Raw genomic sequence first — 27,996 nt, 5'->3', positions numbered from 1 at the left:
AAAATTCTCAAAAATTCTCAAAAATTCTAAAAAATTCTCAAAAAATCTAAAAAATTCTCAAAAATTCTAAAAAAATCTAAAAAATTCTCAAAAATTCTCAAAAATTCTTAAAAATTCTCAAAAAATTTCAAAAATCCTCAAAAACTTTCAAAAATTCTCAAAAATTCACAAAAATTCACAAAAATTCACAAATATTCTCAAAAACTTTCAAAAAATCACAAATATTCACAAAAGTTCACAAAAATTCACAAAAATTCTCAAAAACTCTCAAAAACTCTCAAAAATTCTCCAAAAATTTCAAAAATTCTCAAAAATTTCAAAAATTCTCAAAAAATTTCAAAAAAATTCAAAAATTGTCAAAAATTCTCCAAAAATTCTAAAAAATTCTCAAAAATTCTTAAAAATTCTCAAAAGTTCTCAAAAATTCTAAAAAATTCTCAAAAATTCTCAAAAATTCTCAAAAATTCTCAAAAATTCTCAAAAATTCTCAAAAATTCTCAAAAATTCTCGAAAATTCTCGAAAATTTTCAAAAATTCTCAAAAGTTCTCAAAAATTCTCAAAAATTCTCAAAAATTCTCAAAAATTCTCTAAAATTCTCAAAATTCTCAAAATTTTCAAAAATTCTCAAAATTTTCAAAAATTCTCAAAAATTCTCAAAAATTCTCAAAAATTCTCAAAAATTCTAAAAAATTCTCAAAAATTCTCAAAAATTCTCAAAAATTCTCAAAAATTCTCAAAAATTCTCAAAAATTCTCAAAAATTCTAAAATTCTAAAATTCTAAAATTCTAAAATTCTAAAATTCTAAAATTCTAAAATTCTAAAATTCTAAAATTCTAAAATTCTAAAATTCTAAAATTCTAAAATTCTAAAATTCTAAAATTCTAAAATTCTAAAATTCTAAAATTCTAAAATTCTAAAATTCTAAAATTCTAAAATTCTCAAAATTCTAAAATTCTAAAATTCTAAAATTCTAAAATTCTAAAATTCTAAAATTCTAAAATTCTAAAATTCTAAAATTCTAAAATTCTAAAATTCTAAAATTCTAAAATTCTAAAATTCTAAAATTCTAAAATTCTAAAATTTTAAAATTCTAAAATTCTAAAATTCTAAAATTCTAAAATTCTGAAATTTTTGAGAAATTTTGAGATTTAAAAAATATTGAGAATTTTTGAGGATTTCTGAAATTATTTGAGAATTTTTGAGATTTTTTGAATTTTTTTAGAGTTTTTGGAAATTTTCGAGCATTTTTGAGAAATTTTGAGAATTTTTAAGAATTTTTGAGATTTTTTCAGAATTTTTGAGAATCAAATAAACAAAATTCGATAATTAAAGAGAACTTTTTGAGATTTATTGAAGATTTGAGAAATTTGAGAATTTTTGGGAAATGTGAGATTTAAAAAAAAATTGAGAATTTTTGAGAGTTTCTGAAAAATTTTGAGAATTATTGAGAATTTTTGAAATTTTTTGAGACATTTTGTGAATTTTTGACAATTTAACAGAATTTTAGAGATTTTCAGAGGTTCTCAGAGAATTTTAGAGAATGTTAGAGAATTTTAGAGAATTTTAGAGAATTTTAGAGAATTTTAGAGAATTCTAGAGATTTTTTGAGAATATTGAGAATTATGAGAATTTTTGATAATTTTATGAGAATTTGTGATTTTTTTTGAATATTTGGAATTTTTGAGATTTTTTGATTTTTTTTGAGAGTATTCGATAATTTTTGAGAACTTTTTGAAATTTTTTGTGATTTTTTGAGAATTTTTGAAAACTTAATAGAATTTGTGAAAGTTTTTGAGAATTTTTGGGGAATTCTGAGGATTGAATAAAAATTTAAATAATTTTAGAGAACTTTAGAGGATTCAAGAGAAATTAAAAAAAATGAGTGAATTGTAGAGGATTTTAGAAAATTTTAGAAAATTATAGAGAATTCTGGAGAATTTTCAAGAATTTGAGAGAACTTTTGAGAGTTTTGTAGATTTTTAGATATTGGTAGAGCATTGTAGATAATTTTTTAGTGTAACGTTGATTCCCTTTTTTTTACAAAAAATTTAGAATTTCAGGAAGTTTTAAATTTATTTTATTTTATTCTTGAAAAATCGAGAATCGAGAAATTGGAATTAAATTTGGTGTTCTCTTTCGCTGTCTACGGATCGCAATTGCAGCGTGAGTTCGGCGAACACCTTCACAGATCCTTCTGCTGGCGGAGATTCTGGGGACTTTTCCCAGGCGGACGGTCGTCTAGTGGAGACCACTCCGCTAAAGTCGATTCTCGAAGTGAAGATCGGCGGTCAACCTTCAGGACGAGCCAGCTCGCTGCGCGACGCGGGAAATCAGCCAGATGGACGACCCGAGCACGCTGCATCGGTCTCAGCACCTCTGTCCGGGTGGCCCCGCCGCCGACGTCACCGAGCACGAGTACAATTATTACCAAAAAACATAGCTGCCGCGGTGCCGGCCACAAAGACTTTGGCAAGTGGAGCATCAACGAGTGCATTTCGGCCACGCCACGTTCTTTTCTTACTGCTAGCACCGGGACTCACGTCACGGGGAGTAACATTCCAACGGCGGCACCGACGCCCAGCGGTAAACTGCTGCCCCACGGACAACGAGGACGGCCAGATCAGAACAATCGACTCATTCGAACCTTCACAAGTCAAAGGCAAAACACATCGAAAAAATTTAAATTCCGTAGTAAACCGCTCACAGAATTGCTTTGATTTGGTTTTGAATAAAGATTAAATAAATAAAAACATTGAAACCTCTTCTTCTTCTTATTTCCATCCAAAATTTGAAAAGCAACGGTCAATTCAAAACAGTAAATATTGTAGTGGCTGCGTGCTGCGTGCTTTTGGCAGGCATACGTTACGGCGTTACGTTTGCGATATCGAAAATCACCGTTTGCGATATTGGAAGCAATGCTTCCTGCTGACGGGTGTAAACGGAGGTTTGCGATTGGTAGAGCAAATCGGAAGCAAAGTTTGCGATTCCGCAAACCGGATTTTGTTCCGTGCATTTGAAAAGAGCCTAAACAAAAAAAAAAGTTCTCCGACCGGGCTTTAAAAATTTTCTGGGGGTTTTGTTTGGCCATTAGGGTGAGCTACATCGTGCTAGGGTGGTTCGAAAAATGGCAATTTTCGTCATTTTTCGCAACAACCACTTTTTAAAAAAAAATCATATCTCCGCGTAATTTCATCCGACTTTAGCTGTCTTAGATGCAAAAGAAAGGTGACTAAAGTTGCGTATTTTAATTATGAAAATTTTGGTACCCTAACATGTATAGGTCATCGATGAAATTTTTAAGTTATCGCAGTTTTAGTGAAAAAAGTTGATTTCGGTATTTTCACGTTTTTGCGTGTGGCGATCCTTAATTGACCTAGAATGTAGAAGTCCAACGAGTCAAACGAACATCTCAGTGAAACCAGTCACTGATCGTTTGTAAGAAATCTGAATGTAATCAGAATGTGCCCCACCGAGATTTCGTTTGGTTTGACCCCATGTCCAGAGAAGATGTTAAAACCCGTTTCTATTAGTAACTTGTAACGGGTGCATCATTAAGGTTCTGGAGCCGTGTGCTGACCTTAATGCTGGAGATATTGAGCGATGGGGATGGATTGGTTCACTGGTTTTATCGAAGTTAAATCTTTTTGCACTTGATCGGGACTTATAAAATGCCATGCAGTTTTCCGGATTTCTGCCACATTGCTCAATCAGGTTGGTTTTACAATCAGGTCAGGTTGTTGGTTTTGAACTCTGTAATTGTAGTTCAGCAGGTTAGTCCAGAAGAAGCTTTTTTCTAGTCTCACCGAGATCATTCGAAAGTAGTTGGTCTCTGTTGTGTACATTAGAATGACACAAAAAAATGAAAATTTTGAATGAAATTATGTGAATCTCATGACTTAATTCCTAGTATTCGTCAGATTTAAAAGAAACCTCCGCTTTAACATAATCATTCTTGTTAAAAAAATCAAATGGCTTGATCTGGTATTCCTATTTTCAACCACTTGAACGTTCATCGTACCCATCTTATTGAAGGCTGTCCTACGAAACCGAAAATCATCTCCCGCTCTCTAAAGCTAACGCTTTCTGCAAACGGTTCCCGCGCGGATCACCCGTGCGTACGAGAGCCGCCGCGAAAAGCAAATACAATCAGCAACAAGGACGACGACTTCGGGGAAAGCCCAGTGAGTACGCGCGCGCCTTAAGTTATGCTACGGTGCTTTTTTTTCTCTCTCCAGGGCCCCGGCGATGGCCTGATATAAGCTACCGAACAACATTGGCAATATGGCGTCGTTTGTTTACCAACATGAGATTGTTTGTGGACGAACCAAAAAAATCATTTTGTGTAAAATTTTCTATAATCGTTGTGTACTAATTTTAAAGTCATACATAATAAACAAAATTACGTTGAATTCTAGAACAGAAAAAAATATATTTTTTTTCCAATTTAAACCGCTTTCATCGCAATTCTAAGCAAGATTACGCAACAAATCATCGTGCCTTTAGTTTATCTTTAGTTTTTAAACCAGTTTGCTTTAGATTGTTGTTTAAATTATGAAATTTAGCATAAATTAAGATAATTTGCAAAATTTCCAACTTCAGCCATGTGCAACAATTTCCATTTCACCCGTGCGGGAAACCGATAATGGGGTAATTCATGCGTTCCAGACTGTCAAAATTCCAAAACGTCACGCGAATCTTCGGTTCGCCGCTTTTGTTCCTGTATGACGTTTCGAGGCGAGGCCCTGTCTCTCTCCTATTCAAGGGGCTAACCTCACACCCTCTCTAGGGGGAAGCTTTCGTCATGTTGAGGGTGGAGGAACCTGAATTGGTCTACTACTTGAGAAATTTAAATTTAAAACGTTTTTTAATGCTAAACATGTATCAAAACGTTTCAAAATTCCAAGATTAACTCAATGATGAAAATAGGTCCCACCACCCTAACACATGTAGCATGCCGGAACGCGCATCATCAGCAGAAAAGCACACGATTATGTGCGTGTGTACTTGTGTGGGGGGAACACAAGCGCCCTAATGTCTGTTTACCGCATTACATTCGAAAACTTTGATTTATTTGCCAGGATGAGTGAATTTGCTGTTTATTTTTATTTCTTCTTTTGGGGGTGGGAATACGTTGAGCCAGGGCAGTGAGGAAAACCATTTGGAGTGCTCAAATGTACTTTAAAGTAAGGCAAAATATTGATAAATTAAAAGTTAATTGAATTTTAAAATCGCTTCTTGAAAACTCCAACATTAAGCAGCTCTTGTTGACCTGTTCCAAATTGAAATAATGTGTAAAGCCTTAACGGAAAATTATTGCCAATTTAGTACACGTGTATGATGGGGTGGTCAGTAAGTGTAATTCTCTATAAATTTTTCTGAATACATTCCTGTGATGTTTTTTTTAAATTATATTTTGAAATTCAATATCTGTAACTTTTGTTTTTAAAATAACCTAAAATTTCTCATTTTGTTTTCTTTCATTGTATTTGCAGTTATAACATTCAATCGTTCACAGTTTAACAGTAATACTTATTTTTGTGTATCGGAATTATTTTTTGTTTAGTAAATAATTTTAAGCCATGTGATTTGGAAATGTTATTATTTTTGATATGTAGTATTGTTTGAGAGATTGTCATTTATAAGCAAACGATTTAATGATTTCGTTTAACCTTGGTTGGAGTAAGTTTTTTCATTCCTCTTTTCACTGATCTGAAGTTTTGATTAAATGATTTCTATGCTACCAAATCAGCATCTGAAACATTCATAGTTAAAGAAGAATCCAAATGTCTATACAAGCACAAAAAAAACAAAATTGTAACATGTAATCTCAAAAAAAAAAAAAAAAAACTAACTTAATCCACCTATGTGATTGGAGCCTTCCTCACTTATTACCAACAATGGCTGATATGAAATTTCATCTTTTCAGATACAAAAATTTCATCTCTTTTTTAGATCCGGAGTAAAAAAGTACATCAATATCACTTAAATGTACATATCTCAAGACAGGGTTGCCAGATCTCCAATGTTTTGAACTCGTTGGAAAGGTCTTTTCATAACCTAACCAACGATGGGTCGGATGGTGGATCCGGACATAGTTTACATACATTTAAGTGAGATCCGGCATCAAAAAAGTACATAAATGTCACTTAAGTGGCCATATCTCGAGACAGGGTTGCCAGATCTTCAATGTTTTGAACTCGTTGGAAAGGTCTTTTGATAACATAACCAACGATGGGTCGGATGGTGGACCCGGACATAGTTTACATACATTTAAGTGAGATCCGGATATATGTGAAAACACATTTTTATACATAACTTTTGAACTACTTATCAAAACTTCAATCTGTATAAAACTCGATCTATGGGACCCTAAACCAAGTCGAATGCAACAGGTTCGGGTCAAATCGGTTCAGCCAGTGCCGAGAAACATGAGCTTGTTTGTTGGTCACATACATACATACACACACACATACACACAGACATTTGTTCAGTTTTCGATTCTGAGTCGATATGTATACATGAAGGTGGGTCTACGACGTTTTGATTCAAAGTTCATTTTTAGAGCAGGATTATAGCCTTACCTCAGTGAGGAAGGCAAAAAAAAAAAACAAATGTGAATTGAATTCAAGTTCAAAATTATATCATTGTACATAAATTTCCAACCAACTTTTCTTACCAAGCTTGAAAAATGTCGTTTGGTTTTGTTTTGTTGCAGCTGAGAGATAAATTATAAGACATGTTTTGTATTTTTTTTTGTATTTTTACAAAAAAATAAAAGCATTTGCTTTGAAGTAACAGGCAACCTGAGTATTGAAAAAAAACTACACAAAAAGGCTACACATTTCCAAACTTTCTGCATCTAAAAAAATGGTTTGTCGGTAAAAAAACATTTTTTAACAGTAAAGAATCATCAAGCAAGTTTACAAAATTTAATTGAAACTTTGATAATTTTCAAGTTGATGACCAATGCAAATTTTATCATAAATTTTTGTTCCCTAAAAATCAAGCGGAAAATATGTGTTAGCTGAAAATTTAAATTTTCATAAAAATACTTGTGAAATGTTAAGAATACATTGTAAAAAGTGTAAATTATGTATTTTAATCAAGTGAAGGTTTTTAACCTTTTAACAATTGCTTTGAATAGGAATTATTTGTTTTTTGCCCCTCGACCTAGACCTAAGCTGAGAGACAAAAACTTCAAATAAAATGTGTACTAGCTTAAAGCCGTTGCACATAATTTTAAAAGATGATTTAAACCTATTTCGCCAACCATACAAACTATTTTGATGAAAAAGTAAATAAATTTAATATGCATAAAAAATGTTGTTTAAACATGAACATATATTTTGCTTACGTTTCGTTTCAAACTTCTATTGTATTAAAAAATAAGCCCTTCATTTATATATCTTTTTAACTAGAGTAAAATTCAATTTGTTATTACGGAATAATGGACCACCCCATTGTACGCGTTACCCACCCTTGGCAGTTATTTGTTCATCAATCAAAATCTTGCTCAAGATTTCAACCGAAAAGAACTCATCGCGTTTGCTGCAAAATCCCAACGCCGGAAAGGAAAGCTCCATGGGTTGTGAAGTACCGCCGAAACATGTATGTATAAAATTACCATAGATTATCATAACAACAGCGGAAAAAAAGAAGCTCTGGCAACGGGATACAATTTTTCCCTCAACATTTTCACAAGATTTGGGACCCCTCGTCAACAGCATGCACGTGGGGGCGAAAGATTGAATGAGGTTGTGATTGGCCTCCTTTTTTCCTAGTTGTGTTTTTTTCTACTTCGACGGACAGCCTCCAGAATATCTTTTCCGAATTTGATTTTTGCCCGGATGTCCAGAGCTTACGAGGGGGCAGCAGTAAAAAAGATTAGGAAAAACTGTTTGAAGAAGTATGGCTTGAGGAGTATATTCTCGGAAAATCCGTTCAAATCCAGCAGGGATTCACATTATATTCGAAACTTTGACTTTTTCGGGTCGGGGTTCAACTGATATGGGTTCAATAACTTGTTTTAGTTGGCATTATTATTTTTAAGGTTGAGTCACGAGCACTCGTCCGTGGGTGTTTTGCATTTGCGAGAAATTTTGCTATGATTTTTGATCGAACGAGGCTCGGGACACAACTCTAGACATTTGCATTACCCTCGGCTCGAGTTGAACTGCAAGAGTCGGGATTTAAGTCCACGTCGCGGAAGAGATCTAGGGCCGTCCGCCGATTGTGACGGTCTGCACAGGGGGGGTTTTGAAGGGAAAAAGGAAAAAATCAATTTGAATACTTCGAACAAACCGTTTTTCGTACATTTTTTTTCAAAGAAGTTCCTAATTTTGTTACAACGTTATAGTTGCTGTGCTCTAGCCAAGAACAACAAACTGGAAACATTCTATCCCCCCTCCAAACAGCAACTAATCCGTAACTGACGGCGATTAACAAGTTTGGCCAGAATGGTCCAACCTGCACCGGCTGTGGCAAATCCCACTGTTTACCCCCATTTCTCCCCCAGATTACTTACTCCGCGTTCGTTTCCGGCGTCGGCAGATCGCCGATCGTGGTCAGGGTGAGCGTCGACCAGTACAAACTGCCCAGGTACTTCCGGGTGAGCGTTGCATAATCCCCTGGCCGGTACGGATACACCCAGTCGCCCTGTGGAAGAAGGAGGAGATTAAAAGTGGCAACCAAGTTAGAGATACTGTGGAGAAAAAAATGGGAGTGCAAACACATGCACACATAGTTCAGGTTATAGAGCTATTATAATCCTTGTGTAGTGAATACACATATGTGTATTGGCAGCAGTGCAGCACCTGGAGAACATGAATCCGTTCTTTACGGGAGAACACGCTTGGCAACACGTGTTTCACCTGAAGAAGGAGGTGTCATCTGTTAAAACTGGTTAGGGTGTCCTGATCTGCCCATAATTGAAAATTCGGCTATTATGCCAAATCAAGTATTCCGAGAAAAACGCGTTTTAGTGTTTGACACAAAATCTCCGTCAAGGTAATTTCCCATAAGAGTGGCATATTAGCCGTTTGGTTTTTCGCATCGGCAGCCAAGTCTAGGCACTATTTCAGTAAAATTCAAGTTCCAGAAGATGCGCTGGAACGTCCTCTACCACCTGGTGCTAATATCTCGTTTTTGCCAAAAGTGGATATTAGCCGTTTTTTCAATGGTGGGCAGTGATATGATTCATACTTTAGCACCATAGTAATTACTAATCTACCGTATTATTTTCGAATGAGGTCAAGACTAGCGATGTCTTCAAAAAGTTTGTTTATGATTCGCTAAACTTTTTCAGTAATAATACTTCGGGGCCGTTCAGAAACCACGTGAACACAATTTGTTTATAAGACTATTATCATTATTATTATTATTTGCAATTCCGTCGTGTAACTTCACACTTTTCTTGTCATTCTTGAACGATACTAAAAACAACAGCATCGAAAAGTAAAACTTTCCGATACAAGGGCTGAAGCACGTGTAGCAAAACGTAATACATTTCAATATGGTTTTGATTCGACTAAAAATTCCATTCAAAGGGCATTTTTGGGAATTGCAAAAAATGTTTCATGGAACTCGTTATAAAACATGTTGTCCAACTCGGTGAACTTCGTTAGATTATTGTGCGACTCGTGTTGAAAAATGTCTTTCCGCAACTTGTTGCATTCACTACTATTTTATTTTATTTATTTTCCATACAATTTTTGAAGTTATTCATCGGGTTATTCCGAAATTACCGAATTACCGATTTTTTTAAGTTATCCATACGTTTTTTAGATTATATGAAGATTTGACCGCTTCAGTAATTAATTTCCACAAAAAAGTAACTGACAAATTAGTATAAATTTCAGTAATCACACAGAATAATAGCAAGCTCATAACAAAAAAGCTACGATTTGGATTTTCATTGTTCAGCCGAAATAGTTCTAATTCGTTCATTTGGCGATTCAAGTGACCAGGGCTTGGACAGGAATGATGGTTAAAGACTGAAACGGTATGACATTCAAATGTGTCATCGTCGAAAACGATATTTGAATGCTGACATAAAGCGCCTTTCATGATCGTCATTCCAAGCGACCGTCAGTGAAAGCACACGAAGTTGGAACGAACGAAACCGAGTTTGGTGCTCAAGCAGCTACTCGACACAAAATCAGAACGTTTTTTTTTTACTCTTTTAACTCTTCATTTTTCTCGACTCTTAGACTTTCTAGTCGAAAATTTACTTTTATTACACCGACCAATAGCATTTCTGCACAGACTCAACTCATTCGGCCCAGTCTAATTACTTTTGATCTTGAGCGGTCAGTTTTTTGTATTTTTTTCTAGTTCAGTCAATGAAAATAACACTGAGATCTTTCAAAACATGCCTGAAGACAAACGTTCATAGTTTGCTCAAAACTGGAGAACTTTTAGCGCACTTTAGAGAGAGAATTGAGAGAAAAATGTTCATTTCCGATCCTTTTGATCTCTATTCTCTTCTATTTATCGCCGATTTCCTTGATTCTCTATAGGGGAAATATACCCATTTTAAGCCTAATAAGCGGTCGTGTTTGAATGATCCTGGATAATCTGGAGTGTTCCTTAAAATTTACTAAAACCAAGTACACCAGCAACTTTTTGGGAACATTTCTGTTTATTTTCACTTTTATTAAAAGTTATGCTATTCCTTTTACAAGCATTTAAAAAAAAATCCCAAATGCATTCTAATCAGTCGAGTGCATTGGGCCACGCCCATTTTCCTATTTTCAGCTTAGTTCTTTTTTCTTCCAGCGCTCTGCTTAGTGCTGCCAAAATTGATGAAATTTTAAGCGAACACTCACGAAAAGTAGCATTTATAGAGAAAATTTCCTGGCATCACTGGCTAATGTCCAACAGGCGCTTCTGGTGGTGTTGGTGGCCACCATTTGTTCTTTATTTGCCTTCGCTTCTCGCACGGTTTTCGTCAGCCTTTGATTGGAATGGGTCGTCAAAATTGAAACGTCAAAAGACTTGGTGCGTTTGTTTTTTTTATCGCGCTTGCTAATTGATTACATTTTTCGGGATTATTTTTCAAGTGAGTGGCTAAAACATGTTCAAAAGAACATGTTGCCGTTAATTGCAAGCAATTTCATATCTTAAGCGCAGTGAAAACGTTAGCGCAAGTGAAAAGATATTGATGGCGACTTTCGTTTAACCTCTCATCTTGAGTGTGGACGACAAAAACCCTCAGGACACTCTAGCATCTTCCCTCCACAGCTGACACTACTTGGTTGTACAGCAAAATGCACAGATGGCACCAGTAAAGCAATTCGCACGTACCTGAAAGCCCTCCGCCTCGGAGAGCAGAAAGTAAAAGCACCCGAACCAGTGCGCCAGGATGAGCAGGATGTGGATTAGATTTACGACCCGCCACAAATTGGGCCAAACCGTTCTGCTTTCGACGATGTAGTAGTACTTAATGGCACGATAAACCTGTGCGGGGAAGAAACAAGAAAAAAAAGTTTGAACATTGCTTGCAACATAATCCGGTTGTTTCAGGACCTTGAAAAACCTAGGAAACCGCAGCAACGGCTGCGCGCCGAGACGAATTTGTAAGATATCTAAGGGTACTAAGCTCGCTAAGTCGAACAAAAATTCACTCGAATGAAGGTAGTGGCCTGCCAGTTTCTTCGAGTCGTAAACCTGCGAAAGAGAGTTGGAAAAAAGGGCCGTCAATACCGGCGTCGCTCGTAACTTCACGCCAAAGCACAAGGAGCAAACAAACCATCAGGCCCTGCTCGAGGTAGCCGGTGCGCAGCTGAACGGCCACGTCCACGATGAAGACAAAGTCCGTGAGGCAGTCGCAGCTGAGCCAGAACCGGCTGGCGTTCTCCTGCAGCTCCGGGAAGCTCTGCCGCACGATCAGCGTCCACAGGTTGTACAGGATGGAGATCGTGACCGTCATCAGCCAGTAGAAGTAAAAGTTCTCGTCCGGGTTGACGACGGTCTTGGGGATCTTCAGCCGGCGCCGGCGCCGCACCGTTTTGTCCGCGTCCGTCGCGCCCTCCGAGCCGGTGTCCTCGACGGTTTCCTGACGGGGAGAGTGGGAAAGATATCGAGAGCGTTCAATAGAAGCCTTTAAAAAGCGTTATTAACTTAAACGTTACTAACCTGCGTCTCCGGGATCTGCCGGGTCGAGAAGCGCTTGAGGAACGAGTCTTCCCGCTTGAGCGGCGGCTTCTTGACCGACATGGCCGACGAGATCTGCACCGTCGTCCGGAGCTTCATCCAGCGCTGGTTCGACTTGGTCCTGTTGGGGGTTTTGGAAAAAAGTGGGAGAAAAAATGGACAGAAAAAAATCGGAAACAAAGGTATTTCAAGTTAGTTGCGATTTGATTGATTGGTTGGTGGTGGGAAGTGGTTTGATTTTTGGTTTTAGAGGAGAGACTTCAATTATTCACAACAACTAGATTTTTGGTAACGGAATTGTTAGTATCTGACTGGGATTAATTTGGAGTTAGTTCTTGTTTCGATGCCAATTGGTTTGTTAGTAGACAGGAAGCTTTAAGAATCGAACAGGACATATTTGGATGGAATGCGGCCAAGTACATGTTGTGTTTTGAGAAAGGTGGAAAATAAACAGACACATTTCGACTATATATGATACTTAGTAAACAACACTTCACACACTGCAAATATATATATTTATATTAAGATAGAGTACATGACTGGGAAGAACCATCGAACAAGTTAAAGAGAAAAAATCGCCTTTTTTCGTTCCACACCGGCTCGGCACACCTAGGATTTCAAAAGGGTCAATAACAAAATGGTTGAAATTTATTTCTTTTTTGTCAGCTATCACTAACATCATCTGTATACTATTTGAACTTTATCCATTTAAATGATTCATTGCTAGACACCTGTAAAACAATGTTCCATAACAATATTGATGTTTCATTCAATCTAAAGTAAACTTTGATTATGAGTAATCAGTCGGACAGAAAAGGGAGCTTCCTAATCAAAAGGGATCGCATGAATGATTGAAAATTCATCTCACGTTTTCCTAATTGGTCCCAAACTTGGATTTTTCTAGAGGCTGTTTACCTTTCCCCATTTTCCACCGTCATCACGTAAACGTTTAAAACAAACCTCTAATTTTACGTGGAGTTCGGAAGATTCGGCCGGAAATTTGTTTTGAGGTAAACAAAAGTCGCCATTTTTCAATTTCGTTTCTCGAACCCTTGTTCCGAGAAAAAAATAACGGGGTCCACCAGAACAGATATGAAACCTGTTGACAGCCCAAATGTTGGGGACCCTAATTAGAAAAGTTGTGTTGCTGGCAACTTGGGACCGGAAGCCCAAAGGTGCTGTTTAAATCAACTGGTTGTGCTTGGAAGCTTATTTTGTTTAGGTTGAATTTAGTGATGCTTTTTCACTGTCAGAGAGGATTATCTCATTTGTTGGAAGGTTTTGGGAAATTAATTATTTATTTGAATACATTTATAATTTTGAATCGTTTCTGAAAAAAGGTCGAAACAGTAATGCTGACGTTGTACTTCTTCAATTTTGACAGCCTAGCAGCCAATTTACAAATGTATGAAATTTTCCGAATCATTCTTTTGATGTTCCACGTTTTCACCTCCAGCTGGGAAGATGTCCTGAAAACGCCGGCTCCCTTGTCTGTCCGAAAATGATTGCTTTCCATGTTATATTTTTTTTTTCTACGAAGAAATCGACTGAACGGAAACGTGAGTGATAATGTTGGTGAAGAGATATGAGAATGAGTGTGGGTGGGAAAAATTGGAAGAAAACTTGAAGCAGAAAATTGGCTGTCGACATTCGCGCGTCGTATTTCTCAACTACTTTTTTGCAAGTAACTGCGTGGACGTGGAATTTTCCATTCATCGTTTTCGTTACTTTAAGGTGGTGCTCGTTGTATGGGTTGAAAGTAGAGTGGTTCACGGTTGATTTATGTTTACATTGCGAATTAATTGTAATATTCAATGCAAACAAATTTTTTTTTGTTGAGTTTGTTAATAAAGAGTTTTTTTTTAAAAAGGTCCAATAATCAAAATTTCCTATTTTTGCTTTTTGAGTGTTTTTTAAAACACCTTGAGTTAGGGATATTGAAAAACGCTCAAAAAGCTAAAACTGAAAATTTGGTTTATTGGACCTTTAAAAAACTTCAGATATCATGCTTACATCAGTGAATGTGGAGTTTCTGCTAACTCACTCACGCAAATAATTTTATTTTAAGGCACTGGAAGGCACCATTCCAGATCGGCCATTTGGTGACCATGTTTGTTTTAGAAAAACATTCAAATCTTGATTCAGAATGTTTTAATCAAAAAATGTTTTTTTTTTGTGTTGTTTGTAGAAGTATTTTACATATGGTGATTATATTTTCTTTTCAATTTACTATTTCTGGACCCAGAATTCAGAACATTGCCCCATTGCCCCAAGAGTGAAAGACACCTTCTAGGACTTTAAAGGCAGAAAAAATCACAAAAGTTTTATTTTATTATTGATGAACGAATTAATAGTTGTGATTTGAAATTAGTGCTAATCAGGCGACACTTGAAAAAAAACTTTTTTTTACAAAATTTTCTGAAGCAGTTGCGGGTCGGAACTAATGTTGAATAATAGTTGAAAAAGTAAACAATTTTTAAACACTCACAAAATATAAAAAGTGTTGAAAAATATACATTAAAAGATTTTAATTAAATATTCTTAAAATTTCTTCAAGCGTGTAAAATAAACTTACTGTTCAAATAAAAATAATACTGAAAATTTTTACGTTTCGATACTAGTGCTGAAAAGTTCAACTTTTCAGCACTGGTATTAAAAGGTATTAATTTTCCATTCTATTATTTTTGGTAGGGAAAAGTAGGCCATTTCGTCGTGCGAGAATGACAGGAAAGTAATTAGTTAAACACGGAATTGCGAAAAAAAAAATTTGGCGCCCTTTTTTAACTCATTTTGTATTTTATTTTATTTCAAAGATATTTGTAGCGATCTTTATTTTCAGTATTTTGCTTTCTATTGACATTTCTTTAAACAAAAATTTATCACTTACCACTAAAAACTACATCAAGTTCCAGAAAAAGGAAAAACTTCAAATGAGCAATTCTCTACGAAATCGGTCTTTTTTTCTTCAATTTTAATTTTTGTATTTTTTAATCCGGCTGAAACTTTTTTGGTGCCTTCGGTATGCCCAAAGAAGCCATTTTGCATCATTAGTTTGTCCATATAATTTTCCATACAAATTCGGCAGCTGTCCATACAAAAATGATGTATGAAAATTCAAAAATCTGTATCTTTTGAAGGAATTTTTTGATCGATTTGGTGTCTTCGGCAAAGTTGTAGGTATGGATACGGACTACACTGGAAAAAAATAATACACGGTAAAAAAAAAATTTGGTGATTTTTTTATTTAACTTTTTATCACTAAAACTTGATTTACAAAAAAACACTATTTTTAATTTTTTTTATTTTTTGATATGTTTTAGAAGACATAAAATGCCAACTTTTCAGAAATTTCCAGGTTGTGCAAAAAATCACTGACCGAGTTATGAATTTTTTAATCAATACTGATTTTTTCAAAAAATCGAAATTTTGGTCGTAAAAATTTTTCAACTTCATTTTTCGATGTAAAATTAAATTTGCAATCAAAAAGTACTTTAGTGAAATTTTGATAAAGTGCACCGTTTTCAAGTTATAGCCATATTTAAGTGACTTTTTTGAAAATAGTCGCAGTTTTTCATTTTTTTAAATTAGTGCACATGTTTGCCCAGTTTTGAAAAAAATATTTTTGAAAAGCTGAGAAAATTCTCTATATTTTGCTTATTCGGACTATGTTGATACGACCTTTAGTTGCTGAGATATTGCAATGCAAAGGTTTAAAAACAGGAAAATTGATGTTTTCTAAGTTTCACCCAAACAAACCCACCATTTTCTATCGTCAATATCTCAGCAACTAATGGTCCGATTTTCAATGTTAATATATGAAACAATTGTGAAATTTTCCGATCTTTTCGAAAAAAATATTTTTGGAATTTTCAAATCAAGACAAACATTTTAAAAGGGCGTAATATTGAATGTTTGGCCTTTGTGAAATGTTAGTCTTGATTTGAAAATTCCAAAAATATTTTTTTCGAAGAGATCGGAAAATTTCACAAATGTTTCATATATTTACATTGAAAATCGGACCATTAGTTGCTGAGATATTGACGATAGAAAATGGTGGGTTGTTTGGGTGAAACTTAGAAAACATCAATTTTCCTGTTTTTAAACCTTTGCATTGCAATATCTCAGCAACTAAAGGTCGTATCAACAAAGTCCAAATAAGCAAAATATAGAGAATTTTCTCAGCTTTTCAAAAATATTTTTTTCAAAACTGGGCAAACATGTGCACTAATTTAAAAAAATGAAAAACTGCGACTATTTTCAAAAAAGTCACTTAAATATGGCTATAACTTGAAAACGGTGCACTTTATCAAAATTTCAGTAAAGTACTTTTTGATTGCAAATTTGATTTTACATCGAAAAATGAAGTTGAAAAATTTTTACGACCAAAATTTCGATTTTTTGAAAAAATCAGTATTGATTAAAAAATTCATAACTCGGTCAGTGATTTTTTGCACAACCTGGAAATTTCTGAAAAGTTGGCATTTTATGCCTTCTAAAACATATCAAAAAATAAAAAAAATTAAAAATAGTGTTTTTTTGTAAATCAAGTTTTAGTGATAAAAAGTTTAATAAAAAAATCACCAAATTTTTTTTACCGTGTATTATTTTTTTCCAGTGTAGTCCGTATCCATACCTACAACTTTGCCGAAGACACCAAATCGATCAAAAAATTCCTTCAAAAGATACAGATTTTTGAATTTTCATACATCATTTTTGTATGGACAGCTGCCGAATTTGTATGGAAAATTATATGGACAAACTAATGATGCAAAATGGCTTCTTTGGGCATACCGAAGGCACCAAAAAAGTTTCAGTCGGATTAAAAAATACAAAAAAAATCGAATGACCGAAATCCTAGAGAACTGCTCAAATATTTTTTTGAAACAAATATTTACCAAATTGATATTTTTGTTTTCTTGCGCCATTTATCAGTTTATCAATTGATTCTGAAAATATCAATATATGTAGATGTGATAATAATTTAATTCGAACATTAAGAGTGTTTGATTTTGAAACAAAAAAAAAAAAACATTTGGTACAATTCAAAGGCAAAATCATAATGATACGTATTGCAAAAGCAAAATAAGAATATTTTTCTAATAAATTTTTATTATATTTTTTTTTTAAATTTAAGCAGTCCATTTATTTTTTGAATATTTTATCAAGAGCTTTAAAGGCCGGTCATAGAACGTTAGGCAGGCCTGGTTTAGGTTTTTTGATAAATGCACCGTTGTCGAGTCATTTTTATGCTAGTATTTTCAGAAAATTGTCTTTTTAAATAGTCTTCATCCCCGTCCACCTATAAAAATCAATCAAATGCGAAAAGTTGAAAAAAAAACAATCTTTTTCAGACGTAGTTGAACCAACTGTTGGTTGCTGAGAAAATTGGAAATTGAGAAATGCACATAAAAAAAATTTTTGTACATGTGATTCTATTCCTGGTAATAATAGAATCACATGTATAAATTTTTTTTATGTGCAGTTTCTAATTTGATACGATTTTTATGTAAAAAGAGAAACTCGTGTGAAATTTTATTAAAAAAAAGAAAAATATTTCGATTTTAAGCTCTTAAAATTTATGTAGTGCTTTGAAAAATCTGAAAATCTTTTTTTTCAAAAAGTTAATAATATTTTACACGAGTTTGAATCCTAAACATTAAAAATCAGATCAATAGTTTCCAAGGTATCTTCGATTAAACATTGTGGACCGAATGGGTTGCACTTATTAAAACTCGTTTTCGTAATTGAAAATCTTTACTAGACTTTTTCTCAACAATCAACTAGACTTTACTAGACTTTTTCTCAGCAATTAAAGTTTGGATTAACAATGTCCAAAAAGGAAAATGTAGAGAATTGTCTCAACATTTCAAATATTTTTTTTAGAGATAGACGAGTAGGACACTATTTTGAAAAAAAATAGACATCTTTTCTGGAAATTTAAGTCTTATAATTAACGGAACTCGAAAACGTCAAAAATTTCACACTATTACTTCTTGATATCAAATTATATTTAAAATTTATTAATTTTTATAGAGAATATTGAATACTTTTCAAAGTTCACTAATTTTTAAATTCTTAGCTAGATGAAAAACAAAACGTCCGTCATACCCGTTAGCTCAAAACTTATCACCTGTTCACTAAAATATATAAAAAAATGCAAGAAAACTTCGAAAGTTTAATATTTGTCACAATTGAGTTTCTGGGAAAAAAAATATTTTGGAAGTTATTATCTGTTTTCCGTAAACTTATTTTTTAAAAAGAATTAATATCATTGCCTACAACTTTGCCGAAACCAGCCTCTGAAACCAATGATGAAAAAACGGCTTTTTTGGACCTAAGAAATGCATGGACAAAGTTTTATTCAAATTGATATACACAAAAATTAAATACAATTTTTTTATGTAAAATTCTAGCGGTTTTGAAATCGGGATCCGGATTTTTCAATGAGTTAGGGCACACTTATGATCTGGCAAACCTATTTGTGCAAATATGGTATTTTTTTCAAGCGTTTATAAAATTAAGTCATTTATAAAACTTGTTCGAAGCGGGATCTTTATAATTTGGATTAAAACATAAATAATACCGATTTTTTTCGTAACAGGAGAGAAAGGCACCATCCACATAGGTGGATCAAGTTAGTTATTTAATCTACTGCTCAAAAGATTTTTGTTTTAAATAAAATTTAAATTTTCACTGAAAATTTGATCTTTTTACAAACACTTGTTTGAAGATGAAGTAATGATTTGGTGATTTTTTGTTCAAATGTTTTTCAGTAACAGTAAAAATGAACCACTCTACTTGTCGTTGATGTGTGTAACCAAGCGTGACCTGGTGCTAGGACACTCGCCGCTCTACTTATTTTTCTTGAAACTTGATTGTGTCCTCGTGCGTGCGTTTACCTTTGTGGAACTGATTCTTCCAATTATAAATTGCTTCACGTGGGAGACCCGGTGTCACCAAACCACGACAATCGCTCATCTTTACACTTGTTCGCATGGTTTCATCGCAGTCACTTTTACTCGTTTTTGAGGTAAGCATTTGAAAAAGGAATTCTCCTATTGATTTTTAATGTTTGAGATTTTTAATATGCCCTTTTCAAATGTTACCACAGCTTATGCAAGTCTTTTTTGGTTCGGTAGCAATAATGGGATCATAATTTTAAGGTCATACGCGGTAAGCTAATTAGTTTTGTGGCTTTTGGTCGTGGCAAAATATCGTGTCAACTAGCACCAGGTGAGAAGGAAGTTGAGTTGCAGAGGTTGAGGAAACTTGGGAAAATGAGCGTTTCCCACGTTTCTCCTGCCACGTTTTCTGCAACAGGGACGCTTGGTTATACACTACGTTTTTTGGCGGTAAAAAAACCCGTTTTGTGTGCATCTAGCTTGTTCTTACACTACGAATCGTTCGTTTTTCGAAAACCAATTTGCATATTCGATGGAATATTTTAAGAGAGCTTTGAGGGGCGCTAAGGACTGGAAAAAGACAAACTAAATAAACTTGTTATGTGTAATGAAGAAAAGTTTAATTAAAACTTTCACCGATATTATAACACACAAACACACACTCACACATACACTGCATGTTTACGTAATCCACTCTCCTCCGTATTAAGTACGCAGCTTCGATAAAGGAGGTTAAAACACTCTCACTAACCTATACGTTTTTTTAAACTTCTGATAAAACACGCACACACTCTTCTAGCTATCTAAATCTATGTCTAGAACTGCATCCGTGTTTATATCTATGTATCGAGAGATGGGCAGACAAATCGGGGTGAACAAAACTTAAATTATGTAGAAAGTTTGAACTTGGAACTGACTGATATCAGGATGTATGTATTCGTAAGGCGTGTGTGTGTGTATGTGTGTTTTGTGTGGTAAGAACCGAAGGTAAAGTTTTGCATTGCTTTTTGATCACTTTTTAGGGGGAGTTTTAAGCCTTAAACTTGTTCCTTCCGATTGGTATCCAAATAATTCATCGAAGGTGATGGGATAGTTTCGAGATGTGTTGTTGAGTAAGAAATTGGCCACAAGAGGGCGTGGTTGTTTGCATGCGAATGTTGTGTAACTTTTTCAGTGTGTTTTGAACGTAAATTTGTTTTACTGATTAAATAGTGTTCAATGGCAGATAAAATTACAAAAAAAATAAAAACAAAAAAAGTAGTTTTTTTTTAATACTTTTTCCCATACAAAATTGAATAGCCTTTTGAAAAACCGAGTCTGTTCAGATTGCTCCGGAATTTCAAAAAGTTGTTTTGAGGCCAGATTACGATCAGAGAAAGCTGTTTTGATCAAAAAGGACATTTCTGATGATTTTATATGCAAACGTCAAGCCACCCTAATGGACACCACAATGAGGTGAATGGGTCATACCTCGTGGGGTTATTTGGACAACCTTTTTGGGGTAATTTGGACAACCTTTTGTGGTGTTATTTGACAGCTTTTGTTCGGTGATTTTTTTTTTGATTTTTTTTTGTTCGGTGATTTGGACACATAATGAATAGTGAATTTAATACATGATTTATGTGGGTAATTCTCTACCAACTCACACGAAATCGGAAAAAGTTGCCCCGACCCCTCTTCGATTTGCGTGAAACTTTGTCCTAAGGGGTAACTTTTGTCCCTGATCACGAAACCGAGGTCCGTTTTTTGATATCTCGTGACGGAGGGGCGGTACGGATCAGTAGTGCGGTGCCTGTGTGGACGCGCAGTCCTGTTTTTTCGTGTTATTTTCCGTCTCTTTTATGTCGCTGTTCGAGTGCATGGGGTGATTGGTCATTATAATTAAATAATGGCATCAGTAGTGCGGTGCCTGTGTGGACGCTCAGTCCTGTTTTTTCGTGTTATTTTCCGTCTCTTTTATGTCGCTGTTCGAGTGCATGGGGTGATTGGTCATTATAATTAAATAATGGCATCAGTAGTGCGGTGCTGTGTGGACGCTCAGTCCTGTTTTTTCGTGTTATTTTCCGTCTCTTTTATGTCGCTGTTCGAGTGCATGGGGTGATTGGTCATTATAATTAAATAATGGCATCAGTAGTGCGGTGCCTGTGTGGACGCGCAGTCCTGTTTTTTCGTGTTATTTTCCGTCTCTTTTATGTCGCTGTTCGAGTGCATGGGGTGATTGGTCATTATAATTAAATAATGGCATCAGTAGTGCGGTGCAGGCCTGCAAAATGTTTCCAACCCAGCGTACACATGAAGCAAACCAAAATGTCAGTTCATTGCTAGCATGTGACTGTAAGCCTACTGTGTCCGTTCAACCACTGCCGCCTGACTCGTGCCGGTCGGCTGCTGGAGAATGAGAGACGTGAAAAAATGAGCTACACTCACTCAATTCGTGTCGTATGACTGACTTGTAAAATCCTCTCTAAACGCTATTTTGACTATTTTTAAACAATTGAATGGTTCTAGACTGTGCAAAACACTTAAAACAACCATAACTTATATTCAAAATTACATTTCCACGCATAAATACCAACTTTTTGTGTAAAAACTTGTTTCTTTATGTGTGTGCGTGCAACGTCGAATGAGCGTTGGTCGACTACTGCCTCGCATTGCAGCTGCTCAGTGAGCTAGGGCACTCATGACTGAGTCGGGTTTGTTTATGTCACGGTTTTGCGGTTCAGTGAATGGATCTGAAAAAATCGTGTATGCGTCACCGATTTTCGCATCAGGACCCCTGACATTTTCAGCTCTGGTGCGGTGCCTGTGTGGACGCGCAGTCCTGTTTTTTCGTGTTATTTTCCGTCTCTTTTGTGTCGCTGTTCGAGTGCATGGGGTGATTGTTGTTGTTAATTACTTTATTTCCGGCAGCTTTAACCTTTCGGTCATTCGCTGCCCATGGGGTGATTGGTCAGTATAATTAAATAATGGCATCAGTAGTGCGGTGCCTGTGTGGACGCTCAGTCCTGTTTTTTCGTGTTATTTTCCGTCTCTTTTATGTCGCTGTTCGAGTGCATGGGGTGATTGGTCATTATAATTAAATAATGGCATCAGTAGTGCGGTGCCTGTGTGGACGCTCAGTCCTGTTTTTTCGTGTTATTTTCCGTCTCTTTTGTGTCGCTGTTCGAGTGCATGGGGTGATTGGTCATTATAATTAAATAATGGCATCAGTAGTGCGGTGCCTGTGTGGACGCGCAGTCCTGTTTTTTCGTGTTATTTTCCGTCTCTTTTGTGTCGCTATTTGTGTACATGGGGTGATTGGATTTCTTCTGATTCGTGTTGTTTTCATCTCTTTTGTGTCGTTGTTTGTGTGCATGGGGTGATTGGTCTTCTTCTTCTTCTTTTTTCTTTATTTTTAGTTCGCGCGTTCGTTGGCCAATGAGTTTATTTTTGTTCTCTTTACATAGTTTTCGATAGAAACGATCCGAATTCTTTTTTTTTCGAGACAAGCAAGTCGTATTGCTGGATTAAGTCCTTTCTATATCATCGATGATCGGAAGGCACGCCGACGAATATGTTTTAAGGCTTATGATATAAAATCATTTTAATGAATAAAGCCCTTCTTACATCACCGTTGATCGGAAGGCACGCCGACGAAGAATTTCTGGAGGATCGCGGTCGAATTAATACTATATTTAAAATTCTAGATAGCTATCTTTCGGATTCGATTGTGAGTAGCGGGACTTCGCGGTTACTATGCAACGTATTTTTTGGAGTCTTTTTATATTTTAAATTTATAAGTCCTTCTTTTATCATCGTTGATAGGAAGGCACGCCGCCGGTTAAGTTCGTTTAAGTTATTGTTTTAATTTCATTACAATCGGTTACGTGGTGTCCTGTTTTCTTTTCGTTTATATTCGTTGATCGTAATAATTTATTCCAACTGGCAGCTTTAGTATTAACTCATCTACTATTTTTGACATTTGCTCGCGTTATCTTAATTGTACCAACAGTAAAAATATACTGATAAGTCCAGCCCATAGCACTACCGCTCGGTTGGCACGCGTTCGATTAAAACAAACTTTTTAAATAATCAATTATTTATCTTTCCGCAGCCGGCTGCCTAAGATTTAAAATTTCAACCGATAAACAAAATGCTCATGGTCACATCACTGCCACTCGTGAATCCTGACCTCATACCCATCTACTAACCCCCTCAAAACTCATGTGATACTTTGTCGGAGATGCAGTCGATTGGGCGGTCTCTATCACTCAAGTATCGGACTAACATTCCCATCCACTTCCCCGTGACCCTACCACTGGTCGTGGCCGGCGCCGGTATTGATCAGCATGATAGGGGCCTTTGAGAAGTTGCGAAGCGAGGAAAGATAGCACCCACTTATCTTCCACGGCTCGTGGATGTAACTTCTGGAGGTCCTGGTCAATAACGGAGTAGCAACTGCGGGTGGGCACCTATGCTTATGCTTATGCTTATGCTTATCTCGTGACGGAGGGGCGGTACGACCCCTTCCATTTTTGAACATGTGAAAAAAGAGGTGTTTTTCAATAATTTGCAGCCTGAAACGGTGATGAGATAGAAATTTGGTGTCAAAGGGACTTTTATGTAAAATTAGACGCCCGATTTGATGGCGTACTCAGAATTCCGAAAAAAACGTATTTTTCATCGAAAAAAACACTAAAAAAGTTTTAAAAATTCTCCCATTTTCCGTTACTCGACTGTAAAAATTTTTGGAACATGTCATTTTATGGGAAATTTAATGTACTTTTCGAATCTACATTGTCCCAGAAGGGTCATTTTTTCATTTAGAACAAAATTTTTCATTTTAAAATTTCGTGTTTTTTCTAACTTTGCAGGGTTATTTTTTAGAGTGTAACAATGTTCTACAAAGTTGTAGAGCAGACAATTACAAAAATTTTGATATATAGACATAAGGGGTTTGCTTATAAACATCACGAGTTATCGCGATTTTACGAAAAAAAGTTTTGAAAAAGTTACTTTTTGCGTTTCTCTTTGTTTCGTCGTCTGTGTCTGTCGCGGGTGACCATGAACGGCCATGATCGATGACGAACAACTTTTTCAAAACTTTTTTTCGTAAAATCGCGATAACTCGTGATGTTTATAAGCAAACCCCTTATGTCTATATATCAAAATTTTTGTAATTGTCTGCTCTACAACTTTGTAGAACATTGTTACACTCTAAAAAATAACCTGCAAAGTTAGAAAAAACACGAAATTTTAAAATGAAAAATTTTGTTCTAAATGAAAAAATGACCCTTCTGGGTCAATGTAGATTCGAAAAGTACATTAAATTTCCCATAAAATGACATGTTCCAAAAATTTTTACAGTCGAGTAACGGAAAATGGGAGAATTTTTAAAACTTTTTTAGTGTTTTTTTCGATGAAAAATACGTTTTTTCGGAATTCTGAGTACGCCATCAAATCGGGCGTCTAATTTTACATAAAAGTCCCTTTGACACCAAATTTCTATCTCATCACCGTTTCAGGCTGCAAATTATTGAAAAACACCTCTTTTTTCGCATGTTCAAAAATGGAAGGGGTCGTACCGCCCTCCGTCACGAGATATCAAAAAACGGACCTCGGATTCGTGATCAGGGACAAAAGTTACCCCTTAGGACAAAGTTTCACGCAAATCGAAGAGGGGTCGGGGCAACTGCTGTGTGAGTTGGCGGAGAATTACCCATGTGCATTACTCATTTCATAGCTTTTGCATTTTTTTTCGATTTTTTTTTCAAAAATATTAATTTTTAGTTAAATTAAAAGATTTACAGTTATAACAGTTATTAACAGTACCGCTTCATGATTAAATGTTGAGTCTTTTGCTATTAAAAATGACTCATTTTTTAAATTCAATTAATTTTTTTAGGTTGCTTTAACAATTACATTGGTGCAGTTGTTATTCTGAGCAGACCCCAAAAGGAACTGAAAAATTGCTGAGCTCGCTAAATTTGAACAATTTTATTGTTTTTCCATACAACCAGATTAAACCCTAATGGACTACCTTTCAACAGCTGATTTGTTCAAAATGGGGAGAGAGTTTACTGGTACTAAGAAGAACGAATTGGACAGAGAAGGAAAAAAAAAAATGCAAAAATAACCTTCGAAATAGCCATTCAAAAAGACTCCAAAATGTTATAAAGTGATTTCAAAATTTTAAATCCAATATGGTTGGAAAAAAAGTATATTTTGTTCTAGATTACATTTTTTGTAGTTCCTGAGAAACCAATAATCAAATTTACGGGTAATTGGGTCCTAAAGTGAAGCTTAGATTGCTGATATTATTGTTTACAGCGATAAAGTTTATTTTTCTGAGTGCAATGACCCTTTGTACGACCACAAAGAGTTTAAAATGGATTTTTAAATCAATTTTGAAAGATTAACCTCGCGGCCCTTCTTGACAGAAAAGCTCCTACTTGACAGCTTGTTCCAAGGGGACCATAGTTGATCCATCGATAAAATGTTGTCTTGTCAAAATTTTTGTTTTGCATTAAGATGAAAAAAGTGATTAGAAATGGTTTTTAATCGTGTGTTTTACCGTTGTACATAAAAATTGACATAGGGCTTTAGTACCCAATTAAAGTCTGAATTGTGATCCTTTTGTTTTGTCTGGCAGGTTCAGATGTTCCGACTTGTTTTGGAGAAAAGTAAGGAGAACTGGAACAAATCTCTGTAAACCCTTTTTCTCAACCCTGAAATATGACAATTCAAAGAAGTGCCATATGCATTTCAATAACTTTTGTTGATTGTAGCAATACTACTTAACCATTCTTAGAACCAAATGCCAATTTTGCTCCATATCTGAAGAAAACATGATTTTACAAGAGAAGTCTATGTTACCCTCACTGCCCAAATTACCTCAAACTCACTAATCACAAATGCTTGGTTACAGATACTCTCCAGTCATAGAATTGCAAAATGTGTTTTGAGGAATTTAAGAAAAATAGTCTGGTTCCCAATACTTACAATCTGTTACTTTGTGTGAATTTAATTCTATAGTCCAGACTCGATTATACGAAGGCCTTGAAAATAAAATCATTTCGAATAGGGGAAATATACCCTTTCTAATAAAACACCTATCTTCATCATATGGAGAGTTTGATGAAAAATAATCCCGAAACATGTAAATAATTAGCAAGCGCCATCAAAAAAACAAACGCGCCAAGTCTTTTGCCGTTTGAATTTTGACGACCCATTCCAATCGAAGGCTGAAGAATACCGAGCGAGGAGCGAAGGCAAATAAAGAACAAAGGGTGGCCACCAACACCACCAACATGCTGGTGCAGCGCCTGTTGGAGTGAGCAAGTGCTGCCAGGAAACTTTCACTATAAATGCTACTTTTCGTGAGTGTTCGCATGAAATTTCATCAATTTTGGCAGCACTAAGCAGAACCAAAAGTGCGCTGGAAGAAAAAAAGAACTAAGCTAAGAATAGGAAAATGGGCGTGGCCCAATGCCCTCGACTGATTAGAATGCATTCGTGAAATATTTTTTTTTTTTAAAGTGAAAATAAACAGAAATGTTCACAAAGAGTTGCTCTACTCGTTGGTGTACTTGGTTTTAGTAAATTTCAAGGAATACTCCAGATTAGCTAGCATCATACAAACACGACCGCTTATTAGGGTTAAAATGGGTATATTTCCCCTATTCGAATCACACAAAAAAATCATTTTTTTATTCGTTGTCTTATTTTTGGTTGTCGAACTAGAATATGACCCCTAATATTCGCTAAAGTGAATAAGTAGAATTTTTAAATCCAAGATGAAGGCCAAAATGGCGGCGATGAAATAAAAATCGTATTGGATCTTTCAGGCTTCGAATGATCGAGTCTGGACTGTATGACTTTGCTCACATTAAACATTTTTGCAATAGTTTGTTGTCATCGTTTTTTGTTATTTGCAGAAATTGTACCTTTTGGCCAAAACTAGATTTAGCCAAACAAGCTGCCTCGTTACCAGAAAAAGATTATCGCAGCGTTGGAAGAAACGAACGTCTCGACACAGTGGGACAGCAAAGTTTGCCAGAGAGATAGAACGCACAAAAATAACACGACGAACATGAAAACAGATCATTATCACCATCCACCAACACCGTCATAGAAGTAGTCCAAACATGTGAGCATACACATAGTACCACCAAGGAAAGAGACAGAGAGAGAGCACATTATGAAGATCAAATTTGCAGGAAGAACTTTTTTTTCGGTCGCTGTAATTTTTTTTGATCAGTTACATTGTTAGTGATAGAAGTTAGTTGGGAAAAAGTAGAGCAAAAGTCAGAAAAAGAGAAAAGAGAGCGTTCACGCCACGGACATTGAACATTTTTTTGATTCAATTTTTTTTTTTCAGAGTTACAAGATGCAAGTGATTCTGGTGCGTATACTTGTGTGTGTGTGTGGGTGTGTGTGTGTGTGTGTGTGTGGGTGTTTGTGTGAGTCGGTGTAGATGTGAGCCGGGTGAACAATTTCAATTGTAAGAGTCAGAGAGGTCGAGCAAATTTGGACGATTTCAAGTTGATTTACTTTTGCTTGCAAACGCGTACACAAAAAAGGACGTGCACGTGACAAATTGTGCTGAACGTGTGAGTGTTTTTTGTGGATGGTTAGTGTGTGTATCATAATGTTGCTTACGTGGAATGATTAATAGAATAAACGTTACTTCATTGCATGTCACAAAATTGTTACACCAGTAAGTTAGAGAGCAAGACGATCATGATCAAAAAACAATAACAAGAAAAAGGTGTTTGCGGCGAAAGTCGTTACCATTTGGAGAGGGAATGCTGCCGCTGCTGGAAAAGATATATTATTTGATTGGAACATTGCAGAATCTAACGATTTTTGAACAATCCTACAGATTGATGAAAGTTTTATTCAATTGTGTACTTTACACTATCTCCAACACATGTTCTTGATCGTAAACATAAAGAAAA

At 35.4% G+C, this 27,996-nt stretch overlaps 1 protein-coding gene across 10 annotated transcripts in view; it reads right to left on the bottom strand.

Annotated features, from left to right (window-relative positions):
- LOC120417112 (uncharacterized) overlaps window positions 1–27,996 on the bottom strand; it is a 162,698-nt gene that overhangs the window by 20,820 nt on the left and 113,882 nt on the right. For 7 of the 10 annotated variants that reach the window (XM_052710309.1, XM_052710311.1, XM_052710307.1 and 4 more), the window contains 6 exons: window positions 12,138–12,278; window positions 11,752–12,057; window positions 11,529–11,669; window positions 11,307–11,459; window positions 8,527–8,657; window positions 8,159–8,242 (listed from right to left, as the gene is read on the bottom strand). In XM_052710309.1, the coding sequence (XP_052566269.1) occupies window positions 8,159–8,242; window positions 8,527–8,657; window positions 11,307–11,459; window positions 11,529–11,669; window positions 11,752–12,057; window positions 12,138–12,278 (956 nt within the window). The remainder of the gene's footprint in view (window positions 1–8,158; window positions 8,243–8,526; window positions 8,658–11,306; window positions 11,460–11,528; window positions 11,670–11,751; window positions 12,058–12,137; window positions 12,279–27,996) is intronic. The other 3 variants (XM_052710308.1, XM_052710314.1, XM_039579096.2) reach the window with 2 other exon arrangements.

Source organism: Culex pipiens, chromosome 3 (assembly GCF_016801865.2).
Source record: "Culex pipiens pallens isolate TS chromosome 3, TS_CPP_V2, whole genome shotgun sequence".
In the NCBI taxonomy this organism is placed as follows: domain Eukaryota; kingdom Metazoa; phylum Arthropoda; class Insecta; order Diptera; family Culicidae; genus Culex; species Culex pipiens.
This window is presented reverse-complemented; position numbering and strand designations above follow the sequence as displayed.